General features: G+C 43.0%; 1 protein-coding gene across 1 annotated transcript; it reads left to right on the top strand.

Moving 5' to 3' along the window:
- The first annotated feature begins 753 nt into the window (after window positions 1-753).
- Window positions 754-20,530, top strand: MAPK6 (mitogen-activated protein kinase 6). Its single transcript, XM_083183899.1, has 6 exons — window positions 754-913; window positions 10,384-11,620; window positions 14,646-14,790; window positions 15,623-15,787; window positions 15,898-16,099; window positions 18,064-20,530. Exons 2-6 carry the CDS (start codon window positions 11,066-11,068, stop codon window positions 19,154-19,156), a joined length of 2,160 nt encoding a protein of 719 aa, XP_083040025.1. The 5' UTR covers window positions 754-913; window positions 10,384-11,065; the 3' UTR covers window positions 19,157-20,530.
- Window positions 20,531-21,545: the final 1,015 nt, after the last annotated feature.

Raw genomic sequence — 21,545 nt, 5'->3', positions numbered from 1 at the left:
GGGTGAGTGACGGGCAGTGGCGTAACTTTGTCCCAGTTGCCCGGAGGCAAGATAAATATTGGTGCCCCCCCCCAACACACACACCATCTTATATAAATATATGTACTGTATGCGTGTATGTATGTTATGGATATTATGTTTATAATAAAGAGTGTGACATCTATGGTCCTGCTAGGAGGAGGAGGAGACAGCCACAGAAGCCATATCAATGGCTTTCAATTAGCTCAGTGGTTCCCAAACTGTGTGCCGTGGCTCCCTGGGGTGCCTTGGGACACTTGCAAGGGTGCCACAGGTTGGTGGTCAAGGACCAATTCAACTTATTTATGGGAAAAAACAGTGCTGGTGGCTGCTAATCATGAAATATGTGTACAAACAGATGCAAACGCTGCCCTTTACCACATAACTGACCCTAAGAATTGCCATATAAACCTGATCTACTTAATGTTATATTTATTCTGCTTTTTTGAGGGGGCCTAGGGGTGCCGTGAAAAAATTATGATACTCTAGGGTGCCGTGATTCAAAAAAGATTGGGAAAACCTGAATTAGCTAATTCAAACTCACAGGCTAGGAGAGGTGCTCCCTTGGAAGCAGGAGCACGAAGCAGAACTCCCTTGCCTCCTAGAGTTTTGCCCCTGGTGACGGGCGGCCAGGCATTTGCTGATTGTTGGCCCGTTTGAATCCTCCCGCTCGGGTGACGTGACGGCTGCAGGGGCGTCCCGGGTGACGCAGTGGGCGGCAGCGCATCGGTGTCTGCAGGTCTCCTCCCCCCTCCGTCAGTCCGAGTACATGGCGACTGCGGCAAACAACGAGCGAGAAGACGGAGCAGAAGCAGCGGGGCTAGAGGCAGGGCTGAGCGGGGAGCAGTGTCACAGGGGCAGCCGATCACATCTCCATATGAACCAGACAAGAGCTGTAAGTACCCGGCGCCCACCCCCTTGGCCCGGCGTCTCCATTGTGTGAGGAACAAGGTCCCCGGCAATCCAACAATGGGAGCTCCATAGCCGCCCTGGCTGCGCGTACACCGGGGACCCGTGTGCTGCCGGACCCGCTACATTGAGCCCTACACCCGTCCCGTTGTGCCCTACACCCGTCCCAGGGCCGCCGGGTGTGCGAGGAGCCTGTGTCCCCCACCTCCTACCCGGACAGTCCGCCGCCGGGTACCCGCAGACAGTGCTGCCGTGCTCGGTGCTGTGCAGTCTTGGGGGAGCCGGTGAGGACGGCGGCGCTGCCGGGCGCTACGGACACGGCGTAGCGGGTGAATGGTGAATCGGGATCCCCGTACAATGCGGCTGACGTGGTGCTGCCGGCCCAGCTGGCTGTCCTGGAAAATGCAGCCGGGGAGGGAGGGGTCTGTACCCGGCACGCCGCTCACCCAATGGTGACCCGGCACCCATAGCCGCCCTAATGCCACGCGTTATTGTGTCGCCCCTTCTGTGCTGTGCCCCATGGGCGCTACACCCCGAAGCGGGAGGGTGTTTTGGGCGATGTGGGGTATAGTCGGCGCTGAGCGCAGTCTCGCCGGTTACAAATGTACTCTGTGGCCTCCAGTCCCATCTGTTGCCGGTTCTGTGGAACTACAAGGCCCATCATGCACGTTGCCATGTGTAGCCCCCCAGCGGCGTGTGTGGTATATAGGCAGCTGTGGGACAATGGAGCTGCTGCGCGGCCGGGGGTGTTCCCCGGAATTCCCTGTAGGGTGTCCGGAACTAGTGCGTCACTCCCGGGTGTGCTGCTGCTGCCGGTTGAGGTGAGTCAGTGCGTCTTCTCCATGCGGTGGGTGCACTGGGTGAGTCAGGTGGCTGCGGCGCAGTGACGCTATGGGGTGATGTCATTGCTCCCCTTGTCCTCCTCAGTATAGTATCTGATCTGTGCTGGGTCTCTCGCTGCTTCCACTGCCATCAATAGTCTGTATGTTATGTTGTGAAATGAAACGTGTCAGTGACCCAATGTACCGGGCATGTGTAGTAGTTATTGAATGTACTGTATGTGACATTAACCTTCTGATAAATGAGGAGATAGTGTGAATGACGTTGAGACTAGGCCAAATTTTATAAAGGAATTCTGTGTTTTGTATTTAAAGCTGCATACACACTGGGTGATATTTTTTAAACAATGGTGCACTTTCTCCAATTGACATACTTGTTTCTTCCTCACCCTCCATGGCAGCCATTACTCTGGGTTATTTCCTCTTGCTCCTATGTTTAGACAGGTAGATTTGACTCCGCCCACCTTGGGTATATATCCTCCCCTTCCTCCATACCCTGCAGTCTTTTTCCTGTCTCAAAGTTTTAGGATAGGTAGATAGGTTTTTTATTTTGTGCCTGGCTTACCTCGTTTGCTGCAGCTATTGTCCCTGCGTGGCCAGGCTGCGGGGTGGCTCCCCGGGGGAAGAGGCACTCATCAGGCTGCGTCCTGCGCTGTGTGCCTGGAACTGCTGCCAGATATCAGGCTGTGCCTGTGGCATCCACTTTATTTGCCCCTCCAGGCTGAGTCTTTGCTGGTACAGCGTTGGGATTAAGCAGCTCAGCGTTTCTGGCTGGAGGAGGGCGGAAGCAGTGTGCTGGACTGTGCCCCGAGCGTCTGGAACGCAAAACCAGGAAGTAGCGCTCTGGGGCTGAGACGCAAAGCGGAAGTGACGCGGCTGGCGTCCGGAAGTCGCTTCTGCGCATGCGCAGGTGACTGGCGCTGGATTCAAAAACGCTGGATCTCACACACTATCTGAAGCTTGTATGCTGATTGAAGTGTGAAGTCTGCAGATGGATCCTGTAAGCGTTTCTACCCCCCCTGAAGCTGAAACTGCCATGGAGAGGTAAGCCCTCAGTGAGGCACTTGTATTACTACATGCTGTGCATAGTTTAGGGCAGTTAAGTGATAGGCTTTGTATCTGTCTGATCCTAGTGTGTCTAAAGCTTCTGGAAGGAAGAAGACTAAATCCAAGCATTTGTCCAATAATTGTATGCTGTGTGACAAGGATGAGTTAAAGGATATACAGGGGACTAAAAGAAATAGATCCCAAGTCAGCCTAGACTGTGCTGGTGGTGATGATGATACAGATTCCTTGTTGTTGGTTCAGGATACAGATGATGATACTGGTGATGAATCTGGAGAGATTACTGAGAAAGAGAGATCATACAATCCTGATTTAGTGGATAATCTCCTAAAGTATGTTTATAAGGTGATGGACATTAAGGATAAGGAGGAGGTCCGTGATGTTCTGTTTGAAGACAGGGTTGTCAAAACCAGAAACTTTCCGGTGCATAAAGTGCTTATGGACCTAATGGTTGGTCAGTTCCAGAAGGTGGACAGGAAGTCGAGTAACTTTAAGAGATTGGAACGGATGTTCCCAATTAAGGATGAAGCATTTGAAAAATTCTGTACTGTCCCTAAGGTTGATGCGGCAGTGGCCGAAGTGGTGTCAAAGACTACAATCCTTCTGGAGGATGGTGCTAGTCTCAAGGATAGTATGGATAAGAAAGCTGAGGGGGCACTGAAGAAAGTGCATGGCGCCTCAGCAGTATCCTTAAAAGCTGGAGTGGCTATGGCGTCAACTTCCAGGGCCTTAAGAGCGTGGGGCTCATCCTTGGCCAATGATATTGAAGACAATGTGTCAAGACAGTATCTGCAAAGAAGCCTGACTGTCATGATGAAGGCCATTGATTTTCTGTGTGAAGCATCCCTGGATGTAGTGGAATATGCTGCTAAATCTATGGCAGCGGGTGTGGCAGCAAGGCGGGCAGTATGGCTGCGCAGCTGGTCCGCAGATGCAGGTTCAAAAAATAGGCTAGCCTCTCTTCCCTATGAGGGGTCACTATTATTTGGAAGTAAGTTGGACTCAATTATCCAACGTATGACCTGCGGTAAATCGGCTAGATTACCACAAGATAAGAAGCAAAGATATCAGGGTCAGTCATCTAGAGACCAGTTCAAAGAAGCCAGGACCTATAGGCCTGGTAGACAGTACGGTAGATTCTCTGGATCTACAAGGCAGTCCTTTCGTCAGGCCTCCAGAAGGGGGTTCAAGAAATTCTGACAACGAACATGTGGGAGAGTCCATCCCAGTGGGAGGAAGACTGTTGAAGTTCGTCCACCAGTGGGAAGAATCAGTACAGGACAGATGGGTCCTGTCAGTGCTAAAATTTGGATACAGGCTGGAGTTCAAGCAGGTTCCAATAAACAAAAGATTTCTGAAGTCAAGAAATCCCACAGATTTAGAAGAGATACAGGCCTTGAGACAAATAATCAAGGATCTGTTAAAATCCAGAGCAGTAGAACCAGTTCCCTGCGGAGAGAAAGGGGCCGGCTTTTACTCAAAAATGTTTTTGGTTCGAAAGCCATCAGGGGCGTTTCGGACAATATTAGACCTCAGAGACTTAAACAGATACATTGTAGAAAAAAAAAAAGTTTCAGATGGAAACCCTGAAGTCCATAGTACAAGGCATAAAACAAGCAGATTTCATGGCATCGGTGGATCTGAAAGATGCTTACTTTCATGTACCCATTCACCCAAAGTACAGAAAGTTTCTCAGGCTTCACGTATTAAATCAACACCTACAGTTCACATGCCTCCCCTTTGGCCTTTCATCCTCTCCAAGGATCTTTACGAAGGTCATAGTGAGTCTGGTAGCCTACATAAGATTACAGGGGATAGCCATGTGGTCCTATCTGGACGATCTCCTAATCTGCGGAAGATCAGAGCTAGAAGTGGAACTAGCAGTCCAAAGAGCGATAGAGATTCTACAGTCTCACGGCTGGTTGGTCAATCGAGACAAGAGCCATCTCAAGCCCTGCCAGAAACTGCAGTTCCTGGGGGTGATGATAGATACTACCCAGTACACGATTTCTCTGTCGCAAGAGAGGTGCGTCAAGATCCAGGAGTTAGCTGCATTAGTTCAGACTCAGACGAAGTCATCTCTGTGTCTAGTTCTTCGCCTTCTAGGGATGATGTCTTCCACCATCGACATAATTCCGTGGGCAAGATGGCGGATGAGGACTCTGCAGGCGGAAGCTCTGGTTCTCAGGAGAGTGCATTCAGACCTAAATACCAATGTAAATTTAAGTCAAGGTGCAAGAGGTTCTCTGGTGTGGTGGCAAGGTCCATTCCTGAAGCACAGAAGCACTCCACTATCTTAGCCTCACTACGTGACATTGACCACAGACGCAAGTTCCTCTGGTTGGGGGGCACATATGCAAGAAGCAAGCTGCCAGGGCCTATGGTCCAAAATAGAACGCACCATGTCTTCCAACCAAAGAGAAATGCGAGCGGTAGTAAATGCAGTGCGTCACTTTCAAGATCAAGTAAAGCACAGCCATCTAAGAATACTGTCAGACAACACCTCTGTAGTGGCATATGTCAACAGACAGGGCGGCACCAAAAGTCAGGCCCTGTTAGAAGAAGTCACAAAGATACTACCGTGGGCAGAGTCAAATCTGCTGTCACTAACAGCTCTGCATGTTCCTGGAGAGGACAATACGCTGGCAGACTTCCTCAGCAGGGAACAAGTACGGCCAGGGGAATGGGAGTTAAATCAGCAGGTGTTCAACGAAATAACACAAAGATTCGGGGTCCCTCAAATAGACCTTATGGCGACACACCTAAACAGGAAGGTCCAGCGCTTCTTCTCAAGGTACCATCTCCCAGGGTCAGAAGGAGTCGATGTGTTCGCCCTAAAGTGGGAGTTCAAACTCGCCTATGTGTTCCCCCCATTCCCGATGATCTCTCGCATCCTGAAGAAGATACGGCAGGAACAGGCCACAGTGGTGATCATTCTCCCCTACTGGCCCCGGCGGAGTTGGTTCCCAACTGTCCTCAGGATGGTGGTGCAGGGGCCGTGGACTCTGCCAATGATCCCCGATCTACTGCATCAGGGTCCACTACTCCATCCAGACATCAAAACACTGAAATTAACTGCCTGGATGTTGAGCGGGCGATTCTGACAGAGAAAGGGGTGTCAGAGCAGGTGGCAGGCTTTCTGTTGAAAGCAAGGAAGGCAGTTTCTTCAAAAATATACCACAAGGTCTGGAAGAAATTTCTGTCCTGGGCTCAGTCGTACCCCGAAGATATTAGGTTTGGAACACCTTGTGTGCTACAATTCCTCTATGAGGGCTTTGTGCTAGGTCTAGCAGCCTCTACTCTAAGAGTTCAGATTTCCGCTCTGTCTGTCCTCCTAGATAGGAGACTATCAGATGATCCTCTCATCAAACAATTCGTACAAGCATTGAAGAGAGAACGTCCAAGACTTAAGGAACCCTTGGCTCCATGGGACCTGAATCTGGTTCTGAATGTTCTTATGTCTGCTCCCTTCGAACCATTGGATCAAGTACCCTTAAAGTATGTTACCTGGAAGGTCATCTTCCTAACAGCCATCACCTCTGCCAGGAGAGTGAGCGAACTTCAGGCACTGTGGTCGGAGCAACCGTACCTAAATATCTTTCCTGACAAGATAGTGTTAAGAACAAATCCTGGTTTCCTACCAAAAGTAGTCTCAGGGTTTCACTTGAATCAGGAAGTGATTTTGCCAACTTTCTTTCCAAATCCAAAGAATGCTGAAGAAGAAAGATTGCATAAATTAGATGTTCACAGAGCAATCTCAGTCTATCTCCTGAGAGTAAGTGAATTTCGGAAGGTGAAACAACTCTTCATTCTCCACTCGGGACCGAGGAAAGGAGAAGCAGCCTCTAAAGGAACGATAGCCCGATGGATCAAGGAAGCTATCTCGTTTGCTTATAGAGAAAACAACATGGAAGCTCCTGAGAAGCTAAAGGCACACTCAACTAGGGCAGTCTCGACGTCGTGGGCCAACAGAGCGCTGCTCTCAGTGAAAGAAATATGTGCCGCAGCTACATGGTCTTCCATTCATACTTTTTCAAATTATTATAATTTGGATGTATCTCCCGCCCCCTTTGGGAAGGTGGTGCTCCAACAAGCTGTACTGTGATATGTTTAATATATCCTTCTTGAGCATCATCTAGTTGTGTGGTTTTATTCATTGACCCTCCCTTATTATAGTTTGCTTTGGTACATCCCAGAGTAATGGCTGCCATGGAGGGTGAGGAAGAAAGGATCTAATTATACTTACGATAATTCCGTTTCTTCCGATCCACTCCATGGCAGCCTAGAATTCCCCCCCTGTAATTATCCTTTATATAGGAGACACTCAAAAGACTGCAGGGTATGGAGGAAGGGGAGGATATATACCCAAGGTGGGCGGAGTCAAATCTACCTGTCTAAACATAGGAGCAAGAGGAAATAACCCAGAGTAATGGCTGCCATGGAGTGGATCGGAAGAAACGGAATTATCGTAAGTATAATTAGATCCTTTCCATGATCTATCTCTGGTATTCCCAACCACAGTCCTCAAGGCACACCAACAGTGCAGGTTTTAGGGATATCCAGGCTTGACCACAGGTGACTTAGGGGCAGATGTATTAAGCCTTAACAAGAGATAAATGCAAGGGTGATAGAGAGATAAACGTCCAGCCAATCAGCTCCTTACTGACTTTTTTTTTTTCAAACACAGGCTGTAACATGGCAGTTATGCTGTGTACACACGGGGGCGATAGGGGCTATAATCGCTGGGAATATGGTCGCAGGCGACCATATTGCCAGTGATTGGAGTGCGCACCAGCGATAAATCGCCGGGTGCGCGCTCCCGTTTTTTTGCTAGCAATATATTCCTGAGCAATATATCTCCCCCCATGTGTACGGGGCTTTTGCAGGTGATTGGCTGGACATTTTATCTCTCTATCACCCTTGGGTTTCTCTCTTGTTAAAGCTTAATACATCTGCCCCTTAATTACTATCTTAGTTATTTTGATTTAACCATTAGCCTGGATATCCCTAAAACCTGCAATGATGGTGTGCCTTGTGGACCGTGGTTGGGAATACCTGATCTATCTGATGGAACCTAAGGGGGTGATTCAATGTTTGCAGTGGAAGTAAACCACCACTGTAGGCTCTATATACAGATTAATAAACTATAATTTGTGTGTAATATGATTTATGTTTATCCTGTGTCTTCATTGTATGTTAAATAGTAGTAGAGTTGTACAAGGGCTGTAAGTGATGATGGCAGTGTAATACACATGTGCCTACATCTATGTACACCCCCTTTGTTATGTTTCTGAGAGTTCAGTAATACTGTTTTTTTCCCGCCAGAGTTATTGCTGGAGCAACCCAATTCTAGGTTTGGGGGAAAAGATCAAATTAGGGTCGATTCTGTGAGACTCTTCTGATGCGGGGACGTGCATCAGATTGGAGGGAGCTCCGATTTGACCTGTTTTCTTCAGATTGGTCTCTCAGGTCTAACAGGCAAATTCTGACAAGTAGATGAGGGCCTACCTATGGGAACTCCCTCCTCGTGCTATTCACAGCACTGTGAAATGAGTCAACCTCATTGACTTGGGTTGCTTTACCTGGGAATCTTCACCTGATAGCTACGAGGGTTGAACCTAGCATCAACCCATGTAGCCTGCTGTTTGAAAGATGTGACCCAGGTAACACCAAGGGCCCGATTCAGCAAGGCTTGCTAAGCAGCTGACGACCCCTGAAACACCATCCGACCGAACAGCCCCCGTCCGCTGCCACATACCCTCGGTAACATGCCAGGGGATGAACGTGAATACATCCCCTTGCATGTGGCAGAAGGGAAGAGAAACCATTCAATGGTTGTCGACCATCTAATGCAGGGGTGTCCAAACTTTTTGCGATGAGGGTCAGATTTGGTGAGGCGAAAATGTGTGGGGGGGGCCGGCCATTCAGCCTGACATTCTTTGAATCATTAATCACATCAGAATGGTCCCCTACTCTGCCCCCTTCACATTATATTCCCCTGCCTATCCTTCTTTGTATGTCCCCCAGCCTGCCCCTCCTTCATTGTATGCCCCCCCAACCCTTCTCTGAATGTCCAGGGGTTGGAAGCACTCTCACCCGAAAGCTGCAAAACACATATCACTGTGGCGGTCGGCACCTCCTCACTGCTGCAGATAGCAAGGTAAAGGCATGCTCGCCGGGACCCCACTTTAGTGTCCTGTGCATCCTGCATCTGATGCTCTGCCCACTTCTGGCTAGAGGCTGCGGGTGACTTGAAATGACGGCACGGGCCGCAATTGGCCCTCGGGACGGACTTTGGACATGCCTGATCTAATGGTTTCTCTCCCCTTTGGGGGAGGGGATGGGCTGTGACGTCAGCCACACGCTTCCGGCAGGTATTGGCCCGCCTGCGTTCTCAGGGGATCACCTTGCGTTTTTAAGGGGATGGATATATGTAAATGTAGTGTTCATTCTAGCACCCGCCATATTTGAAAACCCATGCAGTTCCTGTTCCCTGCCTGGGGTGTCGTTGTCTGCTGTGGTGTTTGTAGCACAGGTCTGGTTTGCATATTAGTGCTGATATACAGACCACACTGTGCTAGAAGCACTACAGCAGACAGCGACACCCCAGGCAGGGAAGAAGAACTGCATATGTTTTCAAATATGGTGGGTGCTAGAATGAACACTAGCACAACAACACTGTCACCAGTGTTGCTACTTGTGCAGCTCTGTCCAAACTGTAGGGTATGTGGCATGGTACTTGGTCTCAGGTGTCTGGGAAAGTAACATTATGGCTTCATTTAATCCGTTCTGATGTTAAGGTGTGCTTTCAATGAGTTTGCTGCTAAATGTAATGTTTGGTTTTGTTTTATAACAATTGCCGCTTTACATTTAGTGACAAACTTGCCGAAAAAACATGCCTGTTCATAAACTTGGCACTTCTAACGTAAACCATATATATCCAGAATATGCAGCAAAAAGTACTAGTTTGGTGCAGGGCTAATTAGAATATGAATCTAAAAACGGAATAGAGATGTGTATAGCCATGTAGGCAAAAATACATGTTAATATCTGATAATTGCACGTGCATAATCCCGGGACTAGCGTATGTCTGACTGGCTCTTCCTGGGATTTTAGTTGACTAAAATCCAGGGTCATGCGCACCTGCAGTTGACCCGGGATTTTTAAAAAACCCGGTATTGTATCGGGTTTAAAATCCCGGGTAGTAGGTCTGAAAGTGTTGTTAGTAGAGATCTTAGCACCATTTCATTCAAATTGAAGATATTTTGAGCAATTCTGTAAATTCATAATTAAAGTAGGGACTATAGCAACCAATTAATTCTCTGTTGCTTTGGTGAGGCGGAAGTGGTACCAGGATCCCTCTTACATTGGTGGTAGATCGATTTGTAGCTAAATGTGGATTGAGTCAAATATTTTTCTCATCTATTTCATAGTAGCTTTTTTTGTATTTATTTTTTTTATACTTTTTGTCAATGGACTGAGCGGAAATAATCTTGGTGACCCAAATCATTTTTTAACACGGACTTACATTTAATTTTTTTTTTTTTTTCAGGTTTTCTGAGAATAAGATGGATGGCAGCTTTGATTGTGATTGTGGTGAGCTGGAGCCACCTGATCATTAACAGAAGAACTATTCTGTAATTAAGATCTGCCACGAGTTCCTCTTCGGATGCACTGTATGCAAAAAATATCATCGGAATAACATTTTTAGTGCTTACCAGCACCGTAGAATGCCGCTGCTCAGGACCAGTTCAACACTGAATGTATCTGCACTGTGAGGAGGAGGATGATAATAGAAGCCTTTTTCTTTCATATTTATTCACGTTTTTGTTTAATGTTAACTTTGTTTTTCACACTAGTGGTGAGTGCATAGTATGTCATTTCATTCCGTTTCACTTCCATTGAGTGTTTTTGTCGATGTTTGCGGGAATGCTGCATCTCTTGTGAACTATGAATTCTGTCATTTTTATACAGCCGAAGCTGAGCTTTAGCATTGTTGCTTGTGGGATACACCAGGCCTGGCAGGCTGACATGCAATGAAAATTGGAGCAAACCATTCTAAAGAAGAGGTTTTCTTTGCTTTTTATTTTTATTATTTTTCTATATTCTAATTTTTTTTTTTTTTTTACATTTTGTTTGGAAGGTATATTAAACCTTTTCTTTAGATACCAGCAGTGGTTTGTCAGATACTTAGGAAAAGTGAATTTCTGCAGGAAGGAAGTAAAGTAGCCAATATGGCAGAGAAGTTTGAAAGTCTCATGAACATTCATGGATTTGATTTGGGCGCTCGATATATGGACTTGAAACCCCTGGGCTATGGTGGCAATGGCTTAGTTTTCTCTGCTGTTGATAATGACTGTGATAAGCGAGTGGCTGTGAAGAAAATTGTCCTGACAGATCCTCAGAGTGTCAAACATGCTTTGCGGGAGATCAAAATTATCCGGAGACTTGATCATGAAAACATTGTAAAAGTTTTTGAAATTCTCAGCCCTAATGGACAGTGCTTAACAGATGACGTGGGTTCCCTAACAGAGCTGAACTCTGTTTACATTGTTCAGGATCATATGGAAACAGATCTAGCCAAGGTTCTTGAGCAGGGCCCACTACGCGAAGAGCATGCCAGGCTTTTCATGTACCAGCTGCTACGTGGGCTTAAATATATCCACTCGGCCAATGTGCTGCATAGAGATCTTAAGCCAGCAAACCTGTTCATAAATACTGAAGATTTGGTAGTAAGGATTGGAGATTTTGGTCTCGCTCGTATTATGGATCCCCATTACTCACATAAGGTAAGGACAATGCTTGTGTGATGTGACTTGAATAAATCCAATGCTAATTAATTTGTTCCTTGCTTGCAGTGAACCATTTACGTGGTCACTGTGTGGTTCTCTTTACTAGAACATTTCTCAGTGAATGTATTTTTATATATAAGCAATATAACAATGGCCTTGTTTAATAGTTAACATTGAGACTGGGTAAGGGTGGTAACTTCTATTCTGGTCTTTTAAGGGGTTATACCAGCAAACTATGAATGGAATGCAGTGGCCGGGAATAGATGGTGACATAGGCAGGTTAGAGATGCATTGCTAGAAATGTTGGCAGTGAGAGGACAAGCCTTTTAAGATGCTCCAGTGGTCATCAAATTAGACCATTCCAGCTGTACAGTCCATGTGTCCAATCCAATCTACAGTCTGTACAGTCCATGTGTCCAATCTAAGATAATGTCTGCTTGGACAATGATCACATGCTGCCAAAACATTTGTCTTGGTACAATTGCATATTAAGTCAGCACAGACATCTGTACATTCCCAATAATACCACTTTCACATCGCTGACACGTTTTAAAAAACGGTATTTAAAACGGTAATTAAAACGGGTCAGAGCCTTAACATTGCCGCAGATTACCGTTTTAAATACCGGTTTATACCCCTTTCACTTCGCACTTTTAAAACGGTAAATTGCCGTTTTTTTCTTCCCTTTTTAAAACGTTTAAGCCTGCACTGTGAATGCATAGCATTGTACACATTCACATTGCACAAAAAACGGCAAGGAACCGTGTAGGACTCTGCTTTTTACACGGTTCGAAATGCCAGTTAACTTTAAACGGTAAATCGGCTGTGGTGCATTCACAGTGCAGGCTTAAACGTTTTAAAAAGGGAAAAAAACGGCAATTTACCGTTTTAAAAGTGCGATGTGAAAGGGGTATAAGACACTGATGAATATTTGCAGTCAGTTTGTGTGTAAACAAACTGTAGCTTTTGGCTATTTAGGTCTCTAATTGTCATAATTGCCCTAAAGTCTGCAATGTACATGGGGTACTTTAAGCTGGTGTCTGCGGAATTTGCTTATTTGTGTATCCAGCTTTAAGCTGCACATATACTAAAGTGCTGGTTTATGTAATGAATATCTTATTTATTCTGTACCACACTGCATGATACACATAACTTTTAGTGGTTCATATCAGACCATGTCCCAGTGGAGAGAGTCTGTGTGAGGGACCAGTACTCCCCACAATGTCACCGTGCATAGTTAACATTCATAAATAACTAATTACCTATATAGTGTTTTTAATGCAAAAATTGTATAGTCTATTACTTGATTCTTTTATAGGTATGTAAAGGAGAGATGTTTATTTCTCCCCTTATCTTATTGTACCTTTTACCTTCCAATATCAGGTGCCATACTAAAATAAATGGATATCTGTAAGAACATAATTTCCATTGCTTAAAGAAAAGCTAAGCATGAATATGTTCTAACAATATAATTTCAGTATAACCTCAGTAGGGATTTGTGCTGCTGGAATACATGTTCTTGTGGAAAGACATGACTATTGCTTTTTAACCCAATTACTTGTCCCAACTTTTCTAGTGGTCTCCAGTTTTGTCTATCTGTAATACCTTTTTTAAAATGTTGAATTGCTTATTAAGATGTCATGCAGGCACAGTTCCACATGACATCTTATTGTCATGTCTCATTGATAGAATCAGAAAATAAATATTAAGTACATTTCAGTTATATCTTCTTTAGGGTCAGTTATGTGGTTATGGACAAGATTCACTTCTGTTCAGGCGCAATTCGCCTATTGCATTGATCATAAATAATATTGAATTGGTCATGGGCCACTTATCCAGGGCATTGCTGCAAGTCCCCCAAGGTGCCACAGCACACAGTTTGGGAACCACTGGCCAAATCTGATCCTATGTGACTGCACATGTCTTGCACATGTTTTTCCCTTGTGTTGCACAATTCAATAGAATGCCATGCAAGACGGGAACATATGTTATCTCTGTAGTTAGTCACTACATTAAAAAAGGCTAGTACAGACGTACCCTGGATGATAGGGTGTGGGTTGTTAGGTCTCGACCAATTAGGTCGACATGGGTCTAGGTCGACACAAGCATTAGGTTGACATGGGTCTAGGTCGACGTGGGGGGTTCACTTTTTTTTTACCTGAATGTCGACATGGATACAGTTTGAAGTGCCTTGCATCGCTCGCGATGCTTTGGGGACAGTACCTCACTACGCTCGGAACACTATTTTATTCTACCACTATGCCCTAGTGGATGGTAGGGCATGAAATACCGCCTGCCGACACGTCTGCTCAAAAAACAGTGAAAAACCCCATGTCGACCTTTTGACTGTCAACCTAATGCTTATGTTGACCTAGACACAGGTCGACCCAATGCTTGTCGACCTAGTTGGTGTAGACCTAATGACCGTATCCCGGATGACAAATGAATAACATTTATTCATTTTTTTTTTTTTTTTTTTAAACCTGATTCCATTGTATCCCCTTTCACTCCTCCCCCTGGGAGAAGCCTTCCGTTGATTCCCTAGGCAGCACATTAAGTTAATTGTTACATAATTACAAGTATTCTAAAAAGCTTTAATGCCCTTTGTAACACATTTTTTTTACGGTCTGCCTTGCGTTCCCCTTTCTGGCATGCGCAGTGTGTTTATTTCTACCCATCAATTGACTAGTAATGTCTTCCATGGCATAGTGTTCCTGCTAGGCTGTTTTAGCATGGCACTGCGCCCTGCCCGATTTTTAAAGGGCAAAATGCGCCCTGCCCCTCTAGCAGCGCCCCGCTAAAATGGCCTTGTGTCTGCCCGACACACCGCACGGGGAAGCCCATTTGCCGCCGCCCTTTGGTGACGGCGGTGGCCGGGCCCGCCCCTTTTGTGATTTAGACACTGTATACATTCAACAGCTTGTCTTTACATTTTTTTTATAATCATATACTTGCAATAACATAGTAGCTTATTATAAAAAAAATAGATACCACTTCACTGTTTATTTTTACATCCCTCCAGGGACATCTTTCTGAAGGCCTTGTCACAAAATGGTACAGATCACCACGCCTTTTACTTTCACCCAACAATTACACTAAAGCTATTGATATGTGGGCAGCTGGGTGCATCTTTGCTGAAATGCTAACTGGAAAGACCCTTTTTGCAGGTAAGTTGATATAAGTGGCATATTGGTTCTCTGCACTGTGATGAAATAAGGGACAAGAAGCATGTTCTATGCAATAGTAATGCTGTAGGAGGGAGAGGGCCATGCTTGTTTGATATTGCAAACTACTTGGAGAACTGGAGCGATAATATGTTGGCAATGACAACTGAATCTAGACTAGTTTATTGTAAACCAATCTAGCACTTCGAAGAAGATGAAAGAAGATCTGGAGAGATGGGTAAGGTGTGCACAATTGCATGAATGCCTGGTGGGGTGGGTGGGAATAGGGGTAGATGGAATCAGGTTTAGCACAGGTGTTGCTGACAGTCAAAAGGAAGAGAGAAGTTATTTATAGATTTGTGGGTGAAAAGTTTTTATGGTGTGGGAGGTTGGGTAAGAACATAACTGCAAGAAAGTGCAGTATGTTCTGCAAAAGATGTGCAAGAAAGTGCAGTATGTTCTGCAAAAGATGTGGCAAGAAACTATGTGGGAGAAAATACTGGTTGTGAATGAGTGGGAGCATTAGTATGACTGGGATGGTGTAGAGAAAGGGACAAAAGACCAGCAGGAATGGGAGGTGGGAGAAAATGTTAATGGTGACTGCTCATGTATTTGTAGAGGGATGGTAAACATGGTATGATGTAGAAAGTCATGGGGTGTAGAAGAAAAATGTGAAGCAATTAAGAATGTGGACAGTGAAGTGTTGCAGGGATGAATTCCCAGGTCACTGGGCAAGAGCCAGGGGTTAGGCATGGTTAAGTGAATTATAACCTGATCTAACTTGTAATATTGTAACATTTTACACACATTTCAGTATTTCTTTTGCTTTTTTAAGGTGCACATGAACTTGAGCAGATGCAGCTGATTCTAGAATCAATACCTGTCGTACATGAAGAAGACAGACAAGAACTCCTCACTGTAATCCCAGTTTACATTAAAAATGATATGACTGAGCCACATACTCCTTTACCACAGCTACTTCCAGGCATCAGCCCTGAAGGTGAGCCCCTGCAATGTACCCATGCTTCATCCTTTTGTTTAACTCCTAACGAGTTATGTTTATGGTTTTCCCAAAAAAACATTCTAACACTTCTTTTTTGGGTTTCCCAGCGCTAGATTTTCTGAAACAAATCCTGACTTTTAGTCCTATGGATAGACTGACGGCAGAAGAAGCTTTGTCTCACCCATACATGAGCATCTATTCCTTTCCATTGGATGAGCCAATTTCCAGCCACCCCTTTCACATTGAAGATGAGGTAGATGATATATTACTGATGGATGACCACTACAGCCATGCATGTAATTGGGAAAGGTAATGGCTATTTATTTTGTATCTCTTTATCAAAAGTGTATTACGTACTGCCTTTTTAACAATAGTTTGCCCACAATGTAAAGCGTTGGCAATGTTTTACCGTAGTACAATCATTATAAGGCTATTCTAGTTATATATAGTAATGTTCATTGTAGCACCTTTTCAAAAGCTCTGCAGTTCCTCTTTCCTGTCTGGGGCGTCAATATCTGTTGTGGGAGATGCAGACCAAATTGTACTAGAAGCACCACAACAGAGTGATAACCCAGGCAAGAAAGATGAACTGCACGGATTTTGGAAAAGGCAGGGTGCTCCTACGAACACAATACTACACTTCCTATGTATCCAGTGCATCACTGACCAATGTATTTAATGCAGCGATAATAACTTTATGTATAACCAGTTTACTGGTAAAGAGCCGTATTCTTACATTTTTGTTCCAAAATGATTAATAAATAGTAATTCCACACATTACAGGTATCTGAGCTGGCCCCCTTGTGTATAGCTTAATACATCTTCCCTACTGTGTCCAGTTCTGGAGACCATATCTTCAGAAGGATATAAATACATTAGAGAGTGTACAAAGAAGGGCAACTAAAATGGTGCATGGCCTACATCACAAAACTTTCCTGGATAGACTAAAAGTTCTTAACATGTATAGTTTGGAGCAGAGAAGGGAAAGGGGGGACATGATAGAAATCTTCAAATAGATCAAGGGTTTTAACATAGTACAGGAGGGAAATTTTCTTCAAAGGAAAATAAGTAATAGAACACGAGGACAAGCACTGAAACTGGAGGGAGGGAGGTAGGTTCAGGGGAAATGTTAGAAAGAATTACTTCACAGAAAGGGTAGCGGATAAGTGGAATAGCCTCCCATTAGAGGTGGTAGAGGCTAAGACAGTAGAACCATTTAAACATGCTTGGGATAGGCATATGAATATCCTTACAAAGAAATAATGATTAAAAAGGGTTGAGATTACCTGAAGGATAAAAAAGGGGCAGACTAGATGGGCCAAATGGTTCTTATCTGCCGTCAAATTCTATATTTCTATGATATCTCCTTTTTACACCGCGGCCAGGCACTTCCAAAGTGTAATCCATGTTCAATCAGAAGAAACTTATTTTATTTTTAAAATTAGTTGACTTCTCCATGGAATTTCCTCATTTTGAAAGTATTTCACTAGGCTTCACATTCAAATTCTACAGACTGTGGACTGCATTACTTATCACAATGCACCTACATAATCAGTGACCTGAACAATGTCCCAGCCCCCTGCCCATATTTTCTATATAAGCCTATTATAACCTTTTTTCTTCTTACTTTGGATATGCAGTTTATCCCTTGTGTGGTGTGTTTTTATGGGAATTTGATGCCAGCATCTGAGAGATGTGGAAAATATCTGATTACAAATACCAGTGTTGGCTCACATTTGTTATATAAATAAAATAAAAAATGTGTGTAAAAAAAAAAAAAAAAAAAAAAATATTTAAAAAAAGGTAATCATTACAGGTCATTTTGATCTAAAAAAATGTTTGCTTGGCAATTGTCACACCTATTGTGACAAATTCACTTGCCACGATTCTAACCCAGGATCTTTTCTTATTCCCTTCTTTATTCTGTATCCTACCCATTTTATGTTTTTTAAACTATAAAAAATAAAGTAAAAAAAAAAAATACTGGCCCTTGGGTACTTTAAATGTTTTTGCTACCAGCAAAAGTCTTAATACTACAACTAGATATGTTTATATCCTCCACCCTACCAAATTCTACCAGTAGTAATTACAAGTTACTTAAAAGAAGAAATTTGTTAAAGAAATGTGAACAGATTATTTTGCATTCTGAGTTAATTCCATAGCCATGTGGAATGGTCTTGTACGAAGTATGTTGGTAGAAATGAGGCAGTGTTTTTTTTTTTTATCTTACTGTGTATCAAAGGAAAAATAATGCTTTTATTTTTGGTTCTCAGATATCATGACAGTCAGTATTCCGACCACGAGTGTCAAATACATAATAATTTTGAAGCTGACGAGGTTCAGCGCGATCCAAGGGCTCTTGTCTCTGATGGAAGTGATGAGGAAGAAGTTCAAGTAGACCCTCGCAAATATATGGACGGAGATCGAGAAAAATACATGGAAGATCCAGCATTTGATCCGTACTTTTCTGTTGAGCCTTCCTGGCAATATCAAGATCACCATGAAAACAAATATTGTGATCTAGAGTGTAGCCATACTTGTAACTACAAAATGAGGTCCTCATCTTACTTAGATAATTTAGTTTGGAGAGAGAGTGAAGTCAATCATTATTATGAGCCAAAACTCATTATAGATCTTTCTAACTGGAAGGAACAAAGTAAGGAGAAATCCGATAAGCGAGGCAAATCAAAATGTGAAAGAAATGGTCTGGTGAAAGCTCAGATAGCTCTAAAAGAAGCATCACAGCAGCTAGTTGAGAGGGAGAAGCACAGAGAATTTGACTTTGATTCATTTATAGCAGGTACTATTGAACTTAGTTTGCAACATGAGTCTTCCAGCGTTGACAAACTCAACGACTTGAATAGCTCTGTAACACAACTTGAATTAAAATCTATAATATCAAAGTCTGTAAGCCTAGAAAAGCAGGAGAAAGGAATGGTCAACTTAGCACAGTTGGGTGCCAAAAACCAAAATCCTTGGGACAGCCCAATCGGTAGTAGTGAAGAATGCTTCCTGATAGACCAGTTTTGTTGCGAAGTAAGGAAAGATGATCACGTTGAGAAAGAAAATACTTATACAGGTTACCTAGATAACTTATTTAGTAAGAAAGAAGAGACAGAAGAATTGGACCCTGATCCAACAGAAGATGGAAAGGTTGGGAGTAAAGAGCATGACGAGAGCTTATTAAGTTTTAGTGGTGACCTATTCCTTAATAAGCAGCTGGATTGCATTGGTATTCCCCAGTTTCAAAATCCCATTGGCTCCCCTCTAAAATCGATACAAGCCACATTGGCACCTTCTGCCATGAAATCCTCCCCTCCAATCCCCCACAAAGCCTACAGCAGCATTCTGAAACATTTAAACTAAAACACTCAGTCATTTTTTTTCATATACTTCATCATCAATTGTCTTGTGTGTGGTTTTCTTTTATATTTCTTCAAATTTTATTTTATTTTTTGTTTTTTTTTATTTTTTTCACCCAACTTGTATTTTAGTATGTATTTAACTTTTAGTTTTGTTTACCATTTTTGTTTTTACAATCTAGAATTACTTTCTACATATTTTAAACTGGCATGGCATTTGCACACAAGGAAAAGAAAAACAACTAAATAATGCAACACAGGTGGAGACAGGAAAAAATGCACTAAATGAAGTATCAATCAAATCAATTGCTATATTTCTCAATATTAAATGATCTTGCCTTGATGTTAACACAGTGAGACATTACACCATTTTTTTTTTTTTAGTGGAACTGTTCAGTCATTTTTATTTTTTTCGGAGCTAGATCATATTGTGTAGCTTTATTCATATCCATTTCTTGAAACACATGATACCAGCAGCAACTGAAGAATGCAGATTTCGGTATGCATGTGTTATCTACCTCAAGGTAACAACAGTTTGTGGCCTATTGTTAGCCACCAGTAGTGCTATCCATCACGCACCTCTGTTAAGCCAGCATTATTGTAGTATCGTTCGTTAAATTTAGAAAATTGCAGAGATATTTATTAAATGTTATGAATTGCATCCTATGTAGTGAAGTTTAATATGCAGTATTTTATTTATTATATCATGAAGATGTTAAAAAAAAAAAAAAAAATCAACATCTTGAATGGTTTCAAAAGGTGGTGCACAACTTTGTTTCTAGCTGTTGAACTATACAGCATGCCTTATCAACTGACTAGGATTGCTGGGGATTTCGGTTCCACAGCTAGAAAGCCTCAGGTTGAGCTAGTAGTATGGTATAGATTAGAACTTTGATTTATGGTTTACATTTCTATAGATTTAACCTGCATATTAACAGTTTGCGCCTTTACTTTACTTTTTTCACCCAAATTTCTTCATTTCAAGATAAGTGCTCACTGTGTATAGGAATTTGTAATTTCAAGGTGCTTGAGAGAGCTCTAAAAAACCATAGGAAATGCTTAAATATTACTTCTAGAAACGTTTTTATTTTTTATTGCAATGCTAAGAACGGCATGCATGGAATTATGGTACAACATTACTGTAAGTTAAGATTTGTCTGTAAGAATTTTTTTTTCCTCTTGGCTTTTACTGTATGTTTTTACTGAAATTTCTTTTTTATTTATTTTATTTTCAAATCTGCATGAGAAGAATAGCATGTAGTATGTCAATTCTCTGGACACTTGTTTTGCCTCTGAATTCTGCATACTATTTATGTACTATTGGTTCCCCTATTTAAGAAAAATAAAACATGGCCAGCAAGAAAAGTTGTATGTATTATTTCCCATTCAAATTACTTTGCAAATAGCTGCACACTGTTTTAAAAAAGTTTTACATTTGCAATTAATCCTGTACTGATTTACTTCTGCCAGGGGGATTTGAACAGACACACCCAGTAATGGTGTCCCTGATCTGCTTACAGTACAAAGATGCAACATTGGATCTCTGAGAAACCCTATTGTTGCTCAACGTTTCCATGGCAATTCAGCCCCCCATCTCAGTACATTCCACAAATAAATCCTCACGGTCTGTCATGCTAACCATTTACTGCACATGTGACTGTTCAAAAATAAAAAATGCTCAGAATTGCAAACATTAGTATTGTGTATAAGTCCCTAAACCAGATTCAGAAAATGCCAGTAGCAACACACACCCCCCCCCCCCCCAAACATATATTAAAGAAGTATAAGCATAATTATTTGCACCCCAACCTGTGAGCATCATATCAGGAAAGTAAACCGCGCTAGTCTTAAAAGACCCCCAAGCAACTGTTAATGCTTATTGACAAGGATAAGCTTTGGGCACTTTCATGTTAAGAGTGTGCACAACTTAACCCACAGCAAATTATCTGCCCATGAGTAACTTGACTTCTCGCCAGAGCACAAGGTGGATTGGTGAAACTGTTTTGAACACTTAATTCAGCCCTGAAGAATAAGCATTTATCTTGCCTGTTGTCTTCCTGCGATGCTCCATAGCAGCTTTAGCTTAGGTTTATTATGAAGGCATAAAGTTACACACATTTTTGTTTTTACAGCAGAGGTGACACTTTACCTCTGGGTAAATCCACACTGTTAGCTGTGGAAGTAAAGGATTTGTATTTCATTAAAATAGGATTATTTTACAAAAAGGCCCTTCACATGAGTGATTACATTTATTTGAAGTTTGGATTTAATTTGCCCCTAACACTTGCTTACATCAGCAAATGTTGTAGTTTGGCCTTTTAATAAGTCCATTGGTAGCAGTCCAGACCTGTTGTAACCATGGACTATGACTGGCAAGTTGGCCAGTTATGTGG

This window comes from Crinia signifera, chromosome 4, assembly GCF_055691185.1.
Source record: "Crinia signifera chromosome 4, ASM5569118v1, whole genome shotgun sequence".
NCBI lineage: Eukaryota > Metazoa > Chordata > Amphibia > Anura > Myobatrachidae > Crinia > Crinia signifera.
Note: the sequence above shows the minus strand (reverse complement) of the source record. Positions and strands in the feature narration are given on the sequence as shown.

Coding starts and splice junctions, on each gene's coding strand:
- MAPK6 (XM_083183899.1), top strand. CDS start 11,066: ATGGCAGAGAAGTTTGAAAGTCTCATGAACATTCATGGATTTGATTTG. Junction 14,791..15,622: donor TGGAAAGACCCTTTTTGCAG/GTAAGTTGATAT, acceptor TGCTTTTTTAAG/GTGCACATGAACTTGAGCAG. Junction 16,100..18,063: donor CATGCATGTAATTGGGAAAG/GTAATGGCTATT, acceptor TTTGGTTCTCAG/ATATCATGACAGTCAGTATT.